This window comes from Berghia stephanieae, chromosome 3 (genome assembly GCF_034508935.2).
Source record: "Berghia stephanieae isolate SIO BIC M18660-M18661 chromosome 3, UCSD_Bste_1.3, whole genome shotgun sequence".
In the NCBI taxonomy this organism is placed as follows: domain Eukaryota; kingdom Metazoa; phylum Mollusca; class Gastropoda; order Nudibranchia; family Aeolidiidae; genus Berghia; species Berghia stephanieae.
In genome coordinates, this window is record NC_088362.1 from 33,233,838 (window position 1) to 33,247,589 (window position 13,752).

The 13,752-nt window shown below is 34.5% G+C and overlaps 2 protein-coding genes across 2 annotated transcripts in view; one reads left to right on the forward strand and one right to left on the reverse strand.

Moving 5' to 3' along the window:
- LOC144967564 (prefoldin subunit 3-like) overlaps positions 1–8,399 on the forward strand; it is a 29,235-nt gene extending 20,836 nt beyond the window's left edge. The window contains exon 6 of the mRNA XM_078905009.1: positions 3,561–8,399. Within this exon, the coding sequence (XP_078761135.1) occupies positions 3,561–3,625 (65 nt within the window). The 3' untranslated portion in view covers positions 3,626–8,399. The remainder of the gene's footprint in view (positions 1–3,560) is intronic.
- A 3,993-nt stretch (positions 8,400–12,392) lies between these two features.
- LOC144969201 (uncharacterized) overlaps positions 12,393–13,752 on the reverse strand; it is a 3,389-nt gene continuing 2,029 nt past the window's right edge. The window contains exons 2-3 of the mRNA XM_078908314.1: positions 13,629–13,752; positions 12,393–12,934 (exon numbers count right to left, since the gene is read on the reverse strand). The exon at positions 13,629–13,752 is cut by the window's right edge and continues 667 nt beyond it. Of these exons, the coding sequence (XP_078764440.1) occupies positions 12,708–12,934; positions 13,629–13,752 (351 nt within the window). The 3' untranslated portion in view covers positions 12,393–12,707. The remainder of the gene's footprint in view (positions 12,935–13,628) is intronic.

Below are 13,752 nucleotides of genomic sequence, written 5' to 3' on the forward strand. Positions count from 1 at the left end.
AAATTAATCGTAAAAATAAAATCCGTAACGTCAAAGAACAGAACCAATAAAAAAGAAAACAAAAGAGTTTTATTTCGTTCCTCGAAAAAAATCAGATTTTTATTCCATTTCAAATGCCGACTTAAAAAAAAAAACAAACAAAAAACAACTTTTTATTTGTCGCATCAAAGACAAACAAAACTAGGCTGCCTATCAGTTAGCTATAATATTATGCCACCTACATACTCCGCTAGACGTGGATGTATTCACAGCCTGGCTACTGTGCCACAGCCAGCGAGAGAGGGTCGCGAAGTTCGCGCGAGTAGTCGAACACACGCTTAGTCAGTAAATAACTAACACGCACAGAAGTGTGTGGAATCGGACCGGAGCGTTTGTCTCTATTTTGCTACCGACACACACGCATTTCTCCGTTCCTTATCTGCTATATTTCATTCTTTCCGTCTGGATGTGAGACGGAAGAGAAATAATGTGAAATAACTATTTTTCTTCCAAATATATAGGCTATTCTTCTTGGAAAGCTCTCACACGATCGCACCACTTCTTCGTCGTCTTCTTCTTATTCTTCTTCTTCTTTTTCTTCTTCATTGTCGTCTTCTTCTTCTTCTTCTTCTTCTTCTTCTTCTTCTTCTTCTTCTTCTTCTTCTTCTTCTTCTTCTTCTTCTTCTTCTTCTTCTTCTTCTTCTTCTTCTTCTTCTTCTTCTATAAGAATTAATCCAAATAAACAAAATATTCAGCGTAAAAATTTTACACAAACAAACAGGAGCGAAGATAACAGCTTCCCGTGTCAAGCACTAGATAACATCCTTCAAAAGGGTAGGAATTGTTCTGTTCCTTTCATTTTACAACTAGCTCAGACCTGGGCCCACAAAAGTGGGTAGTCTCTCAAATAAGTGGGATTTATTTTTTGGTACCATAAAATAAGGACCTCATTATAAATAAGGAGGGGAAAGTGACATGATTTGACTAGTCAATTGACGTGTCATATCTGTATTGTGTTTATTAATTAATCCATATTTTTGTCCTGTTGTGTCTATTTTTGCGTGTTCAAAAAGTTCTGACAATTTTTCCACCAACCATTTACAGGCCTGTTACCACGACTACTACTATACTACAACCACCACCACCACCACCACATTATCATCACTGCCACAACTATTATTACAACCACCACCACATCATCATCACTACCACTACCACATCATCATCACTACCATTTGTACTACAACCACCACATCAACAACACCACCACCACTACTACAACCACCACCATATCATTATCATCACGACCACAACTACTACAACCACTATACCACCACCACATCATCATCACTACAACAACTACTTCAACCACCACCACCACCATATCATCATCACTACCACTACTACTACAACAACAACCACTATCACATCTTCATCATCACTACTACTGTTACAACAACCACCAACACCACATCATCCTCACTACCACTAGTACTATAATCTCTACCATTAGGTTTTGGCGCTTTACTTCATTTGAAATAAGGAAACGCGGGTGGTTGGATGGGAGCATCACCCTTGAATCATATACCTATGATGTTCGCATGGGTGTACGATCCGATAGTGATGTCGTTTCTTCTTCTCTTTACTAGCCTATCCTGCTTCTTTGGTTTGTGATTGTATTTTTGACAGGGGATATTTTTTTTTCTGTAAATCTTCTGCCTGTTTGTTCTTGGTTATTTATAATTTAGCTTATGATATCTTTAGGTTATGATTTTGATTTACATTTGTACTATTTTTGTTAGATTGCTTGTTTTTTTGTTTCAGCGGTCTCTCATATAACCTCAATTGTGTTGGAAGAGACCTAAAGCAACAAACAAACAAAACAAAGAAAATAAGGAAACTTTGGAATTGTATTGTTTATGTATCATAATATAATTCTTATCAATTATCTATTTAGAACTATACAATATGTAAACACAATGCCATATACCATTCCAATTCCAATTCCTTTTTCTTGTGTGCGGAAATTCCTCTTTTGACATTGAAATTCCTACGAGTGGTGTCTGAAACTCCTGTGAGCCAAATTTAAAGTTGGCATCTCTGCAAACCGCATCATCATCCCTATGACTACTACTACAACCACCACCACATCATCATCATCCCTGCCACCACCACTACCTCATCATCCCTACCACCACTACTACTACAATCACCACCACATCATTATCCAATCACTACCACAGCATCACTGATACTACCATAACCACCACCACATCGACACAAATCATATGAGTATTTTTTAAAGTGAAAATTTGGGATGGGTGGTGACTGTTGTCATTGTATGATCACATGGTGCCATATATAAGATTTTATATGTTGTAATTACTCTTTCAACATTTGAAATTATTCCCAATGGTGTCAGAAATTACTGCGAGGCAAATTTTTTATTGCATCTCAGTAAATTTTAATGAAATTCTAATTTATAGGTTATAGTCATATGAATGAATCATGATCTATGCGCTGAAAAATGTCTCTTTTTTTTTTTTTGACCAGTCATTCTCACCTTTGGTTTTTTACGGAATAATTGCATGGAATGAATTGATGAACACAGAGAACTGCAAATATGAATGGTAAAAAAGAAACAATAGCAAGATCTTTTTTTTATTACAGTGGAACTCATTATATCCCATGCATACGTAATGGATACAAGGCGGGTTGGAACAATGCAACAGTGAATTATACCTTCCTCCTTTCCTCTGCTTTCCACCCATTCCAACTGCGCCACTGACATCCACTAAGTGCACTTCGAAACTCAATTGGCGCATTCCTAGCCACAGTTTCCACAGAGAGATCTTCACCATCTCACTTCTCAATGGGCATAGTTATCTAATCAGTCACGAGACCTCTCACTCTATGCATAACATACTAGGCTAAGTGTATCAGCATGTTGATCGGTCAGTCAGGCACACACAATAATTTCAATTCACCCACTCCTGCTTCATCTCCATCCATAATGTAAGTTGTGTTTGTCATATGTGCCTTCCTCTTTTCTTCTTGAGTATAACAACTAGAGGTGAAGTGAGTAGGAAAGTGCCAGAAAACAATAGAGAATAAAAATGTTTTTATTCTCTATTGTTTTCTGGTACTTTCCTACTCACTTCGTCTCTTGTTGTTACCAACATAAGTGCTTGCTCCACTCACATTTCTTCTTGATGATATGTAGTTTTTCTCAACTGGGTACTAAACTTGCAACTCACACCCGTTGTCGCCGTGTTCCAAGAGTATTTCCTGTTTATAATTTATAGCCATGTGTAGTTTATTATAGGCCATATAATAGGTATTTTTAAATTTCCTGTTGTAGCTGAGCTCATGCAACAGAGGCTGCGATATGAGAGCTGTACTGTATTCATTTTTTTGCTTAGAGGGCAATTTTGTAAATCATTATTGAACCCTTCTCTCCTATGGATAACAAATTCATTTTTAAATCTTTATTGTTGCATATATTTTTGAATATAGTGAAATGTTACTCAATTGTTATTGTTTTTATGGATTATTAACATATTCCTTAACACAGACACTAGATATGGCAAGAGTGTACAACTGGGATGTGAAACGACGACAGGCAGAGAAAGAGACAAAGTCGTAATAAATATCACAAAATAATCATCCATATTATTTTTTTTCTAACAAAATTGACTTGTTTATCAAATTTGGATCCAAGCAAAAATCGTGAAGAGATATAATATCAGATCTTAAGATTGATGAGTTCACAAAAAAAAATTTTTTTCTTTTTCTTCAAAATTATATATCCCCAAGTTTTTGAAATCATTGAATTAATTTTTAGATAATCTGACTAAGCAATTGAGTTAATTGAGATTATGGCCATTGGATATATGAGCCTGTGCCGAAAGGTCGTTTTTCAAGATTCGCCACAAAAATAACCCAATACTACCTTATTTTGAAAAAATCTAAAAAAAAAAAAGAAACCGAAGCTGTCAGTTTTCATCTGTTTCTCTGGGGTTGATAATGAAAATTAAACCAAAAACTGTCAATCTCGCATCGTTATAATAGCAAAAATACTTTCTCAAAGATTCAAAAAAGTGTTGACAAAGTTGATACTTTGTCCACACTTTTTCGGCACTTTAAAAATCTATTACTAACATACTTTTGGTGCCACTTTGTCTGGTTTTGGTTTATTTTTTATTATTTAATCCAAGAAATTGATGAAAATGAATATTTCCTAATTTTTTTCCAATGACTTGGTATTGAGGTATTTTGCAGTGAATCTTACAAAAACCACCTTTATATTTTGTAGGTTTTGCTTCTTTTTTTTCAAACTTAATTCATGTATTGTTGAAGAGGAGACATTTTGGAAAACTCAAGATTCTAATTGCTTTAATAGGCTAGTTAATCAGTTTTCTTGCACTTTTTTTTTCTTCTTTTTGGCTTTAATTCGTGACAAGGACCTAAAATTCTCTAAATCTTTAAGGTGTCGTTTTCTCAAAAATGTCATTATATTGCGCATATGTAATATAACCCATTGAATTTTGAATGCAATTGAGATGATCTGTGTGTGTGTCTGCTCATCCAGCCAATGAGTATCATGATGAGATATTGATTTTGTACACTTTTTTGCTTATAAGTATGATGGTTAGTTTTGTGAGAACAAAGTCAGTGTGTTAGTTGTGTGTGATTCAACATAAAATTTCATATCAACCCCCCAATTGTTTTGTTTTATTAATAACAACGTTGTTTTAACATAGCATTACATTTTATGATATTTTTATTAAAAGGAAAAAAAAGCATATTTCATACGGATAACCAGTAGATCTTATCCTCAAGAGAGAGAAAAAGTGCCATTCATCATGGAATTGGCCTAATACAGTTCACTCCGGATAATTGCAACTCGGTTAATCACAACTTTCGGTTAATCGCAACATTTCCCAAGAAACAGAATTAATTCTATATAAAAGTCACTGGTTAATTGCAACAAACTTCAGTTAATCGCAACAAATTTTGGCCCTCAACAAGTGGTAAATTCAAGAAATCAATCAAACAAAATATTAGGATTAAATTTCGTCATGGAAGAAATCATGACATGTTGAAAAATCGAGAGTGAGCGGGATTTAATGCTGCATTCGTGTGTCACTACTTTATTATAGACAAAAGAGGGTGGGGCTTTACGGTATGGGTTTGAGATGTCATCAGTGGCCAGGGGGCTAGGTATAGTTTTTAAAAGAAATAGACACTGACAGTTGTAAAGAGATATCCCTTGTTTTTGGGATTGAGAATTGTGCTTTATGACCAACAAGTTTGTTGAGAGCTTATAGTCTCTCATCACGGCTAATCTCTTTGACTCTTAAAAATGTTGAGAAGAAAAAAGTGAACTTAATCAAATCTAAATAAGATGTCGACTTGCATCAAAGCTGCTTTTGCTTGAAAAAATATATACAGGGCTGCCATGTGGTTTTTATTTCAATCATATTGCTCAGTATGTGGTGGACTAAGAACAATGTTTACAACAACTGGTTTGAGTTTACCATCTACAGTGCAGTCCTGATAATTCGAATTGGGTGGGAAAAGAAAATGACTTCTATTTATCAGAATTCGATTTGTCTCCAAACAAGGGAAATAACTAAACCTGGCTCTTGCTGGTGGTGTTTGGTGGTAAGAAGACCAGCTTCACTGCTTTCAGGTCTGAAATGTCTGGATGAGATGGACAGTTGTCAAGCACTAAGGCCACAGTCCTCCCTTGCAGCAGAAATTTTCTGTCAAGCTTTTGAACCCATGATTCAAATATTTTTCCAGTCATCCAAGCTTTCGAGTTTGCCGTATACTCCACTGGAAGCTTCTTGATGTTGTGAAAGCATCTTGGCTTGGCTGATTTCCCTATCACAGGCAGTGGTAGCTTTTCCGATCCAGACATGCGTGGAGTGGGGTGTGGCCTATGATTGTTCGTGCCGTGTATTGGTCAGCTTTGGTTATCACTGTGTGTTAGATCTATTTATAACCAACCCCCTTTGTTAGCCAGCGGCCAGCAGACCACAAGTTAGTCTTAGTGATGAGAGCGCGAGAAGGAGAGAGGGATGACGCGAGACAGCTGGTCAATTTGGAGAAAGAAGAGAGAGGGCGGGTGGGACGGAGAGGGAACAACACGCCATTACATGCCTCAGGGGTCTAGTTATTATTATTATTAGTCAACTCAGTCATTAAAACGCGTGGGAGTGTGGATACGGAGAACAGGCAGTTCGTTATGACCTTCCAGAGTTTGTTTTTTTAGTGATGGGCAAGCACTTGCACTTCAAATAAAGAGAATAACGACTGTTCGAATTCGAATTAACCATGAATATTTTATATAGAAAAAGAAGAAAATAATTCATTACATCGTATTTTCTTCGATTTAAAAGAAATTCGGTTAATCAGATTTCGAATTATCTGGACTGGACTGTATGTGTAAACGTTCCAATAATGGACTGGAAACTCAAGTTCGGTTAATTGCAACTTCAGTTAATCGCAACATTTTCGCTGATCCCAAGGTGTTGCTATTATCCAGAATGGACTGTATAATGATTACTGTTTTCTCTTTTAAAATCTTGGTGTGTAACTACTAACTACTAAGCATCTTTCTCTGCTGTGTTTGATGTCAGACTCAGAAAAAAAGTTTAATGATTTTAATGTGGTCATTCAAATTTTCCACTTATAATTATAATGTATTATATTTGATGCTGTAAATCATATGCCCCTATATGTCCTAATAAATGCACACTCCTTCAAATTTCCAACCACCTTTTTTTTTTTTCTTGTTTTCATTTTGAAGTTTTGAAGAAACAAAAAGCCAGGAAAACAATAACCATGTTTTGACATGGTGATAGAAAGCACTAATGCCATATACAGTGTGTAGATAAAAATAAAGGAAACAAAACAATCCATATTCGTATCATATTCAAAATCGACACGTATGAGTGCCTAATACTAATACTAATAAACGCACTCTCCCCATGGATCTTTACGCACAATGTGCGTTTATTGAGATATAGGAGGTAAATTGAACAAAGTTTCAGGGTTCTGGATTGTTTTAAATTGATTTTTCAATAATGCAACAAAATGTATGAAATTCAATTTAGTTTCACACTCCATTAGTAGGAAATGGGATCACTGGTTGACATTGACAGGTATCACATATTTAGGCCCCCTGTAGACCCTAGACTTTCCTTGTGAGCTAAGGAGGTCAGGTTAATTGCTGTGTCCTTTATTCATCTCTGTCAGATAATACGGAAGGGGGAATAGTAAAAAAAAAACATGCAAGACATTAAGTACAGTACTCATTATGATCGGGGAACCTCATGTGTAATGTTAGCATGTCTGACTGGTAATCATATCTGAGGTTCAATCCGCAGTCTAGACAAGTGATTTTTTTTTTGATTTTCTTTGTCTGGCACTGTTTCTTATCTATCTACCTTTTCATATTTTAGTCAAATTTTTTTGGAATTGTTTGATTTTCTCAGGCTGGACACATGGATAGATTTGTCAGGTCTATTACTTTTCCTTGTTTGAACAAATCTCATTGTCTTGCTTTTTCTTTAGGCGCTTACAAATGCGTCGAAATTATAATTCTTCTTACTTCTGAGACTAACCCACTCTATATATAATTCCTTATTTTTGGTGTTGAAAAAGTTAACGAGTCTGGCAAAATCTATTAAAACTCATGATAATTTTAAAACCTATATGTCCTAATATTTTATTTCATCCCATTTTATATATGTACTTATGCAAAATTAATTAACACAATGTTACTGCATAGGGGGGAAAATGGCATATTTTAATTTTAACACGAAAATAAATTGATAAATTATCACAGTAATTTTATTTTTTTTCTCAATCGTCTCAAAATGTTATTATTTCGGGGTCTTAAGCTTAAATTGTAAAATTTGAGTTGAAATAAATGCTTTCATTGGCGAGAGTGAGTTTTGCTTCTTCAACTCAAAACAAAACTTAGATTTCTTAAATCTGATTACATTGACATTGACTTTAAACGCAATTTTGTCATCTAGTTCCTTCCGATATGATACCATATTGACACATTAGGTCACTTTTTGTAATTTCTTATGTTGATAATCATGAGTCTATAAAAGTTATTAGGGTAGGGGAGATTTTTTTTTTGAAAGCTTGGTTTGGCTGAATTTCAGTACCTGATGACAGTAATATTTTCAGTCATATGATGACCGACAATACCTTGTATTTTTTGGGTTGTATTTCTGCGTGGCCCTTTGGTATACTGTGTAATTTTATTTCATTATTCTCTTTGACTACTTTTTTACCAGCGATTGTGTGCTTTAAAATCCTCTGATATGACTTTTTTGTGTAAATTAGCATGCCTTTTGTATTTGAAAATAATAAACTGCAACACTTTTTTCTCTGTATATTCCTATTTTTCTGTCCTCTTTTTGTATGTATGTATGTATAGTCGAGATTATTTTTTTCTGGCCCACCTGTCCAGCTGTCAATGGATCTTAAAGTGTCTACTTTGCGATACACGAGCGTCCCATCCAAAGGGTAGCAAAAAATTGTTTTTCCATTTAACACTTTGGAAAAGAGATTAAATGATCCAAACAATGAACGATTCGAATATAAACCCTTCGTCCGCATAAAAATTGTCTAAACGTATAAACAGAATATCGTTTGAGCTCCTTGTTGGATGGAATCTGAATGACACGAAAGCCTAGTTTGCTGACAGGAGCATAGTGGTTGAGCTGCTTGACTCTTAATTGGAAGTTCTTGGGTTCAAAGCCCAACGGGAACCTTTTTTTCCCCTTCTATCTATTTTTTTTTTTTTTTTTATTTCCTTTATATTTTAAAGCTTATTTATTGATTTGTTTATATATTCTTCTTCTTTTTATTATTATCATTCTATCATTTTCTTCGTGTTTTTCTAATTATTATTACTATTATTATTATTATATATTATTATTATTATTATTATTATTATTATATTATTATTATTATTATTATTATTATTATTATTATTACTATTATCTGCCAAATAAACAATATTGTTGTTACAATAGTAAACTTATGAAAGTCATTACAATCATGGGGAAAATTTCTGAGCTACACCTAGCACGACCTAGCAGGTAACATTAATACCTGCCTATTTTAGGTCTCATGATAAAATATGAGCTCATTTTTGCAATGGAAAAACATATATTTTAAGGAACTGTGTTTTCAGTCCACAAGTGGACTGAAAACACGTGTATTCAGTCCACCGGAAATAAAAATATTTAAAACGGACCAATTATCGATAATGACGACATTGATACCTATTCCCCGTAAGGTAGTCATCATCAAAAGTGGATAGCATAACATTTATGGCAATTTGACGGCTTAATAATATCATTTACAGAGTTTTATTTACTCTCGGAAAGTCTTGAGTGAGAGTTGTTCGAAATCGGGAGCCTGAAATTGATCACAATTCTCGATAACCATGGTTGCCCGATAGCCATTGGTCTGGCCAATTTGGCCAAAATTGACCACACAGAGAATAATGTTTCTATAAGTAATCTAAAATTGACATTTGTATCTATTTTTTTAATGTTTCCTAGTCCGTTATAATTTTTATGATTACCAAAACCGATGAGTTTTCCAAGGAGATCATAGTTTAAGTATTGTTTGCCCACGTAAAGTTCTATTTGGTCACTTTTCACATCGATCACTGGCCTCGGGCACGCCTGTGTACTCCCTTGGCAAAAAAAAAATTCTTAATTCTTAATTTTCAAGTTCAACACGTTGCCGCCATTCCTGGTGACTCGAGAGGTTTGATCGACTTTTACTTTTAATTTTGTAAAAAGATGATTTACTTTTACTCACTTTTAAGATTATTATTTTAATTTAGAACACAGTGAGGCGTCAAAATGTATTGCCTTGTGTATTTCTTGTACGTAACAATATGAATCCGGAGAAAAACGAACAAACAAAACAAAAAAAAAAGAAAAGAAAAAGAGAAAATCTTTATAATTTATAGTTATATAGGGAGCGTCAGAGAGAAAAGGGGGGTGGGGGTGGGAGAGATTGGAGATAGAGTATAGATAAATAGATAGATAGAAAGAGAGAGAAGGACTGCTTTGTAGCTACTTGTACTCGATTTTTATTTTTATTTTGGTTCCTATCCTTATTTATAAGGTTACAGCTTGGGACACTTTTGGTGTAGACAATACCGACGTGAGCAGCAAGGAAGACGACTCTACATTCTTTTAAGGACTCTTTTGTTTTTAAAGGTTTGATGGCGCTTATAAAACATTGAGGTCATTTTAGGGCTAGTAGAAAGGAAAAAATGGGAAAGCCAGTCAAAAAAATTACAGTTTTAGAAGACATGATAGACGATGAATAATAGACCAGCCCTACAATTCAAAGGATTTTGAAAGAAAAGGATCTTAGAAGAAGACAAAGTCAAGACTGCCCGAGGGGGGAGGGAGGGGGAAGGCCTCGAAGCACAGCTGTACTCGAGGCCAGTGATCGATGTGAAAAGTGACCAAATAGAACCTTACTTGGGCAAGCAATACTAATACTAATACTCTGATCTTCTTGGAAAATTCCTCTGTTTTGATAATCACAAAAAAAAAAAAAAATTCTAAAGGACTAGGAAAAATTAAAAATAGATGTAAATGTTAATTTTAAATTAATTGTAGAAACATTATTCTCTGTGTGGTCAATTTTGGCCAAATTGGCCAGGCCAATGGCTATCTCGCAGCCACGGTAAGAATCTCGTCAATGTTTGAGTTGATAAATCAGTTTCGAGAATTGAGATCTATTTCAGGCACCCGGTTTCGAACAACTCTCAATCAAGATTTCCTGAGACTGAGAGTAAATAAAACACTGTAAATGATGTTATTCAGCCGTTGAATTGTTATAAATTTTATGCCTGTCCATTTCTGATGATGCCTATAATAGGCTCAGTATCAAAGTTGTCACGATCGATTAAGGTAAGTATAGACTAGACGATCCTTTTAAAATATTTTTATTTCCGGTGGACTGAAAACACAGTTCCATATTTTAAATCCAAAGCAAAATATTGCAACCTTACAACAATGTTTTTAAAAATTCCAGAGAGAGAGAGAGAGAGAGAGAGTTCGTGTATTCGGAGAAAACCCGAGACTGGTAGAATTTGCAAATTTTTTAAATATTATTTGTTGGTTTTTTTTTTTAATAGACAAAATCAATAGAAAACAACAACAAAAAAGAATTCTGCGCTTCCCCTCTCTGGAAAAATACTTGTAAATTTTCCTCATTGTGACAAATTTGCATATTTAATCCGTATTGTTATCCGATTTTTAATGAATGTAGAAACCACAATAGTCAGCTACGCCTCTGGCTTTCAACTATAAAAATGTAACAATTGTTTATGTCAAGTGTGTACAAAGTTTACAATTTGCTGTGTAATTTTGAATTCAGGGTGGCAATGTTAGTGAGTAGTACAAATGATTCTCGTGAAAAGTAAACCCCAAGTCAAGCCTGTGCGGAGTTCAGTGATCATAATCACAACATAATTCACTGTGTATAATACTGTGATAGTAAAACCTCCAAAAGTTCACTCATCCTAGACCCTTCGTTTTTTATATACCGTAAAGAGGAAAAATCCCAAAGTATGGTACTGTAACCAATGAAAAAAAAATCGACTTGCACTAACAATTCTCGTGTTCGAGCCAATGGGCATGATCATGGCGTACTAAAAGAGTCAAGGCCTTGGCGCACGCGTATCGAGCCGAGTTGGTTAAGGCCATTGACTAGCGCTGTGTAGTGTGCAGGTAGTGTGTAAGTCTAGTGTTAGTGAGAATTACTAAAGACCGGTATGCAATGGGCAGTGATGTAAGAGGCGAGTTGTAATTATTTATCTCATCAAACGTGTCGGAGGATGATTTACTAATAAATAGTCTATATTATATTCAAATTATAAATCATGACGAGATAGCAAGTTAAGCTTTGTATAGAAATAAGCGTACACAAAACTTTATTTGAGATGGACTAAAAATACAACAACGAGAGAGAGAGAGAGAGAGAGAGAGAGAGAGAGAGAGAGAGAGAGAGAGAGAGAGAGAGAGAGAGAGAGACCTTTGGGGAATTTTGTTTCTTTTTAACAGTAGTGGGCAGTTTGATAGTCAACACTGAACTTTGATGAGTAACAACGAACATAGTTTTGTGGAAAAGAAGCACCTCAACGTGATGGTGGTGATGGTAGTAGTAGTAGTAGTAGTAGTAGTAGTAGTAGTAGTAGTAGTAGAGTAGTAGTAGTAGTAGTAGTAGTAGTAGTAGTAGTAGTAGTAGTAGTAGCAGTAGTAGTAGTAGTAGTAGTAGTAGTAGTAGTAGTAGTAGTAGTAGTAGTAGTAGTAGTAGTAGTAGTAGTAGTAGTAGTAGCAGTGTTAAAGAGGAAATGATGAAGATAGTTGTGATAATTTTATAGTGAGCAAAAAAATTTATAACGGGAAGAAAAATGTTGGAGAGGGAAGGGGGTAGGTCATACAATGAAAAAGATATTATGTTTGAGAGATAATAAAAGATTGGGGAAGGGACAAATGATGATGGTGATGACAATGATGATAATGATATGTGGTGTCAATGATGATGATGAAGATTGCATCTTACCTTAAATGCGGTGTTAAACAAGCAACAGTGGCGATGTTTTAGTTGGTTACATTGATGTTGATGATAATTTGGCAACTTTTCTTGTTGCTTTACTCTTATTCTCTGATGGAAATGCTAGGCAGTGTCTCTTTAAAATTATACGCTTCAAGAGTTTGAATAACACTAGAGATGCACCGATAGGCGAACTCTGCATTAAGAGAATGGCATGGAACTAGCGAGACTAAAAACTTTTTCCTCGTAAATAAACATTTCACCATAATACAAAATAATGTTCTTGCAAGCTTTCCATGCTGATCTTGAGCTTTGCCGAATACCTCCCCTCCTAAAATGTAAATATATTGTAATAATAAGTTGTATCAAAAAATGAAAGGTCATACTTTTAAATATTACCTGTCTGGTCACACCAGATTCAATTTGTATATGCCTGTAACCACAATATTCTATTCTTAAATCGATTCTATACATGAGCATTGGGCATCCCAGTAATAGGCACTGTAACATAATTACTGTATTATGAAAAGATATTAGATAAATATGGTTTAATGAGATTTACAAGAAATTTAAAGTATGACCTTTATTTTAAGACTTACTGTAAACCTGATTGCAATGATTCTGAAATATTTGTCACTTTAATATTCAAAGCTCCTTCTAGTTTTATCTGATACTTCCTTACTGTCTTAAACAGAATTTTTAAATTATGCCATATTAATATTAAATTATGTCATCAACATTTCAATACTCTACGATTTTATTTTACACTTTTAGATAGGTAAATGTAACCCTGTGACGGACACAATGGCCAGGGTGAATCTATGAAAATGTATTACATATAAATGGTCAAATGGTTACTTATTGTGTTATATTTACTTGATTATTTATTTGTTTATCGTTTCAATTCGGAAAAGTAAGCCCTTGTACTATTCATTAAATATTTATTAATTTAATTAATACATTTTTTTACAACACCAAAAATGTGCATCACTCATGGAGCTGGTATTCCTCATAAATAAAATTACCTCTGTACGTTAATGAAGCTTTGACATAAACTTCATCTGCAATTATAATGCAAGCCCTGCTCCTTTCTTCTTTAGAATTAAAAAAAGACTTAAAAAGTTTGACATCATCAATGTTCTTTGCTGA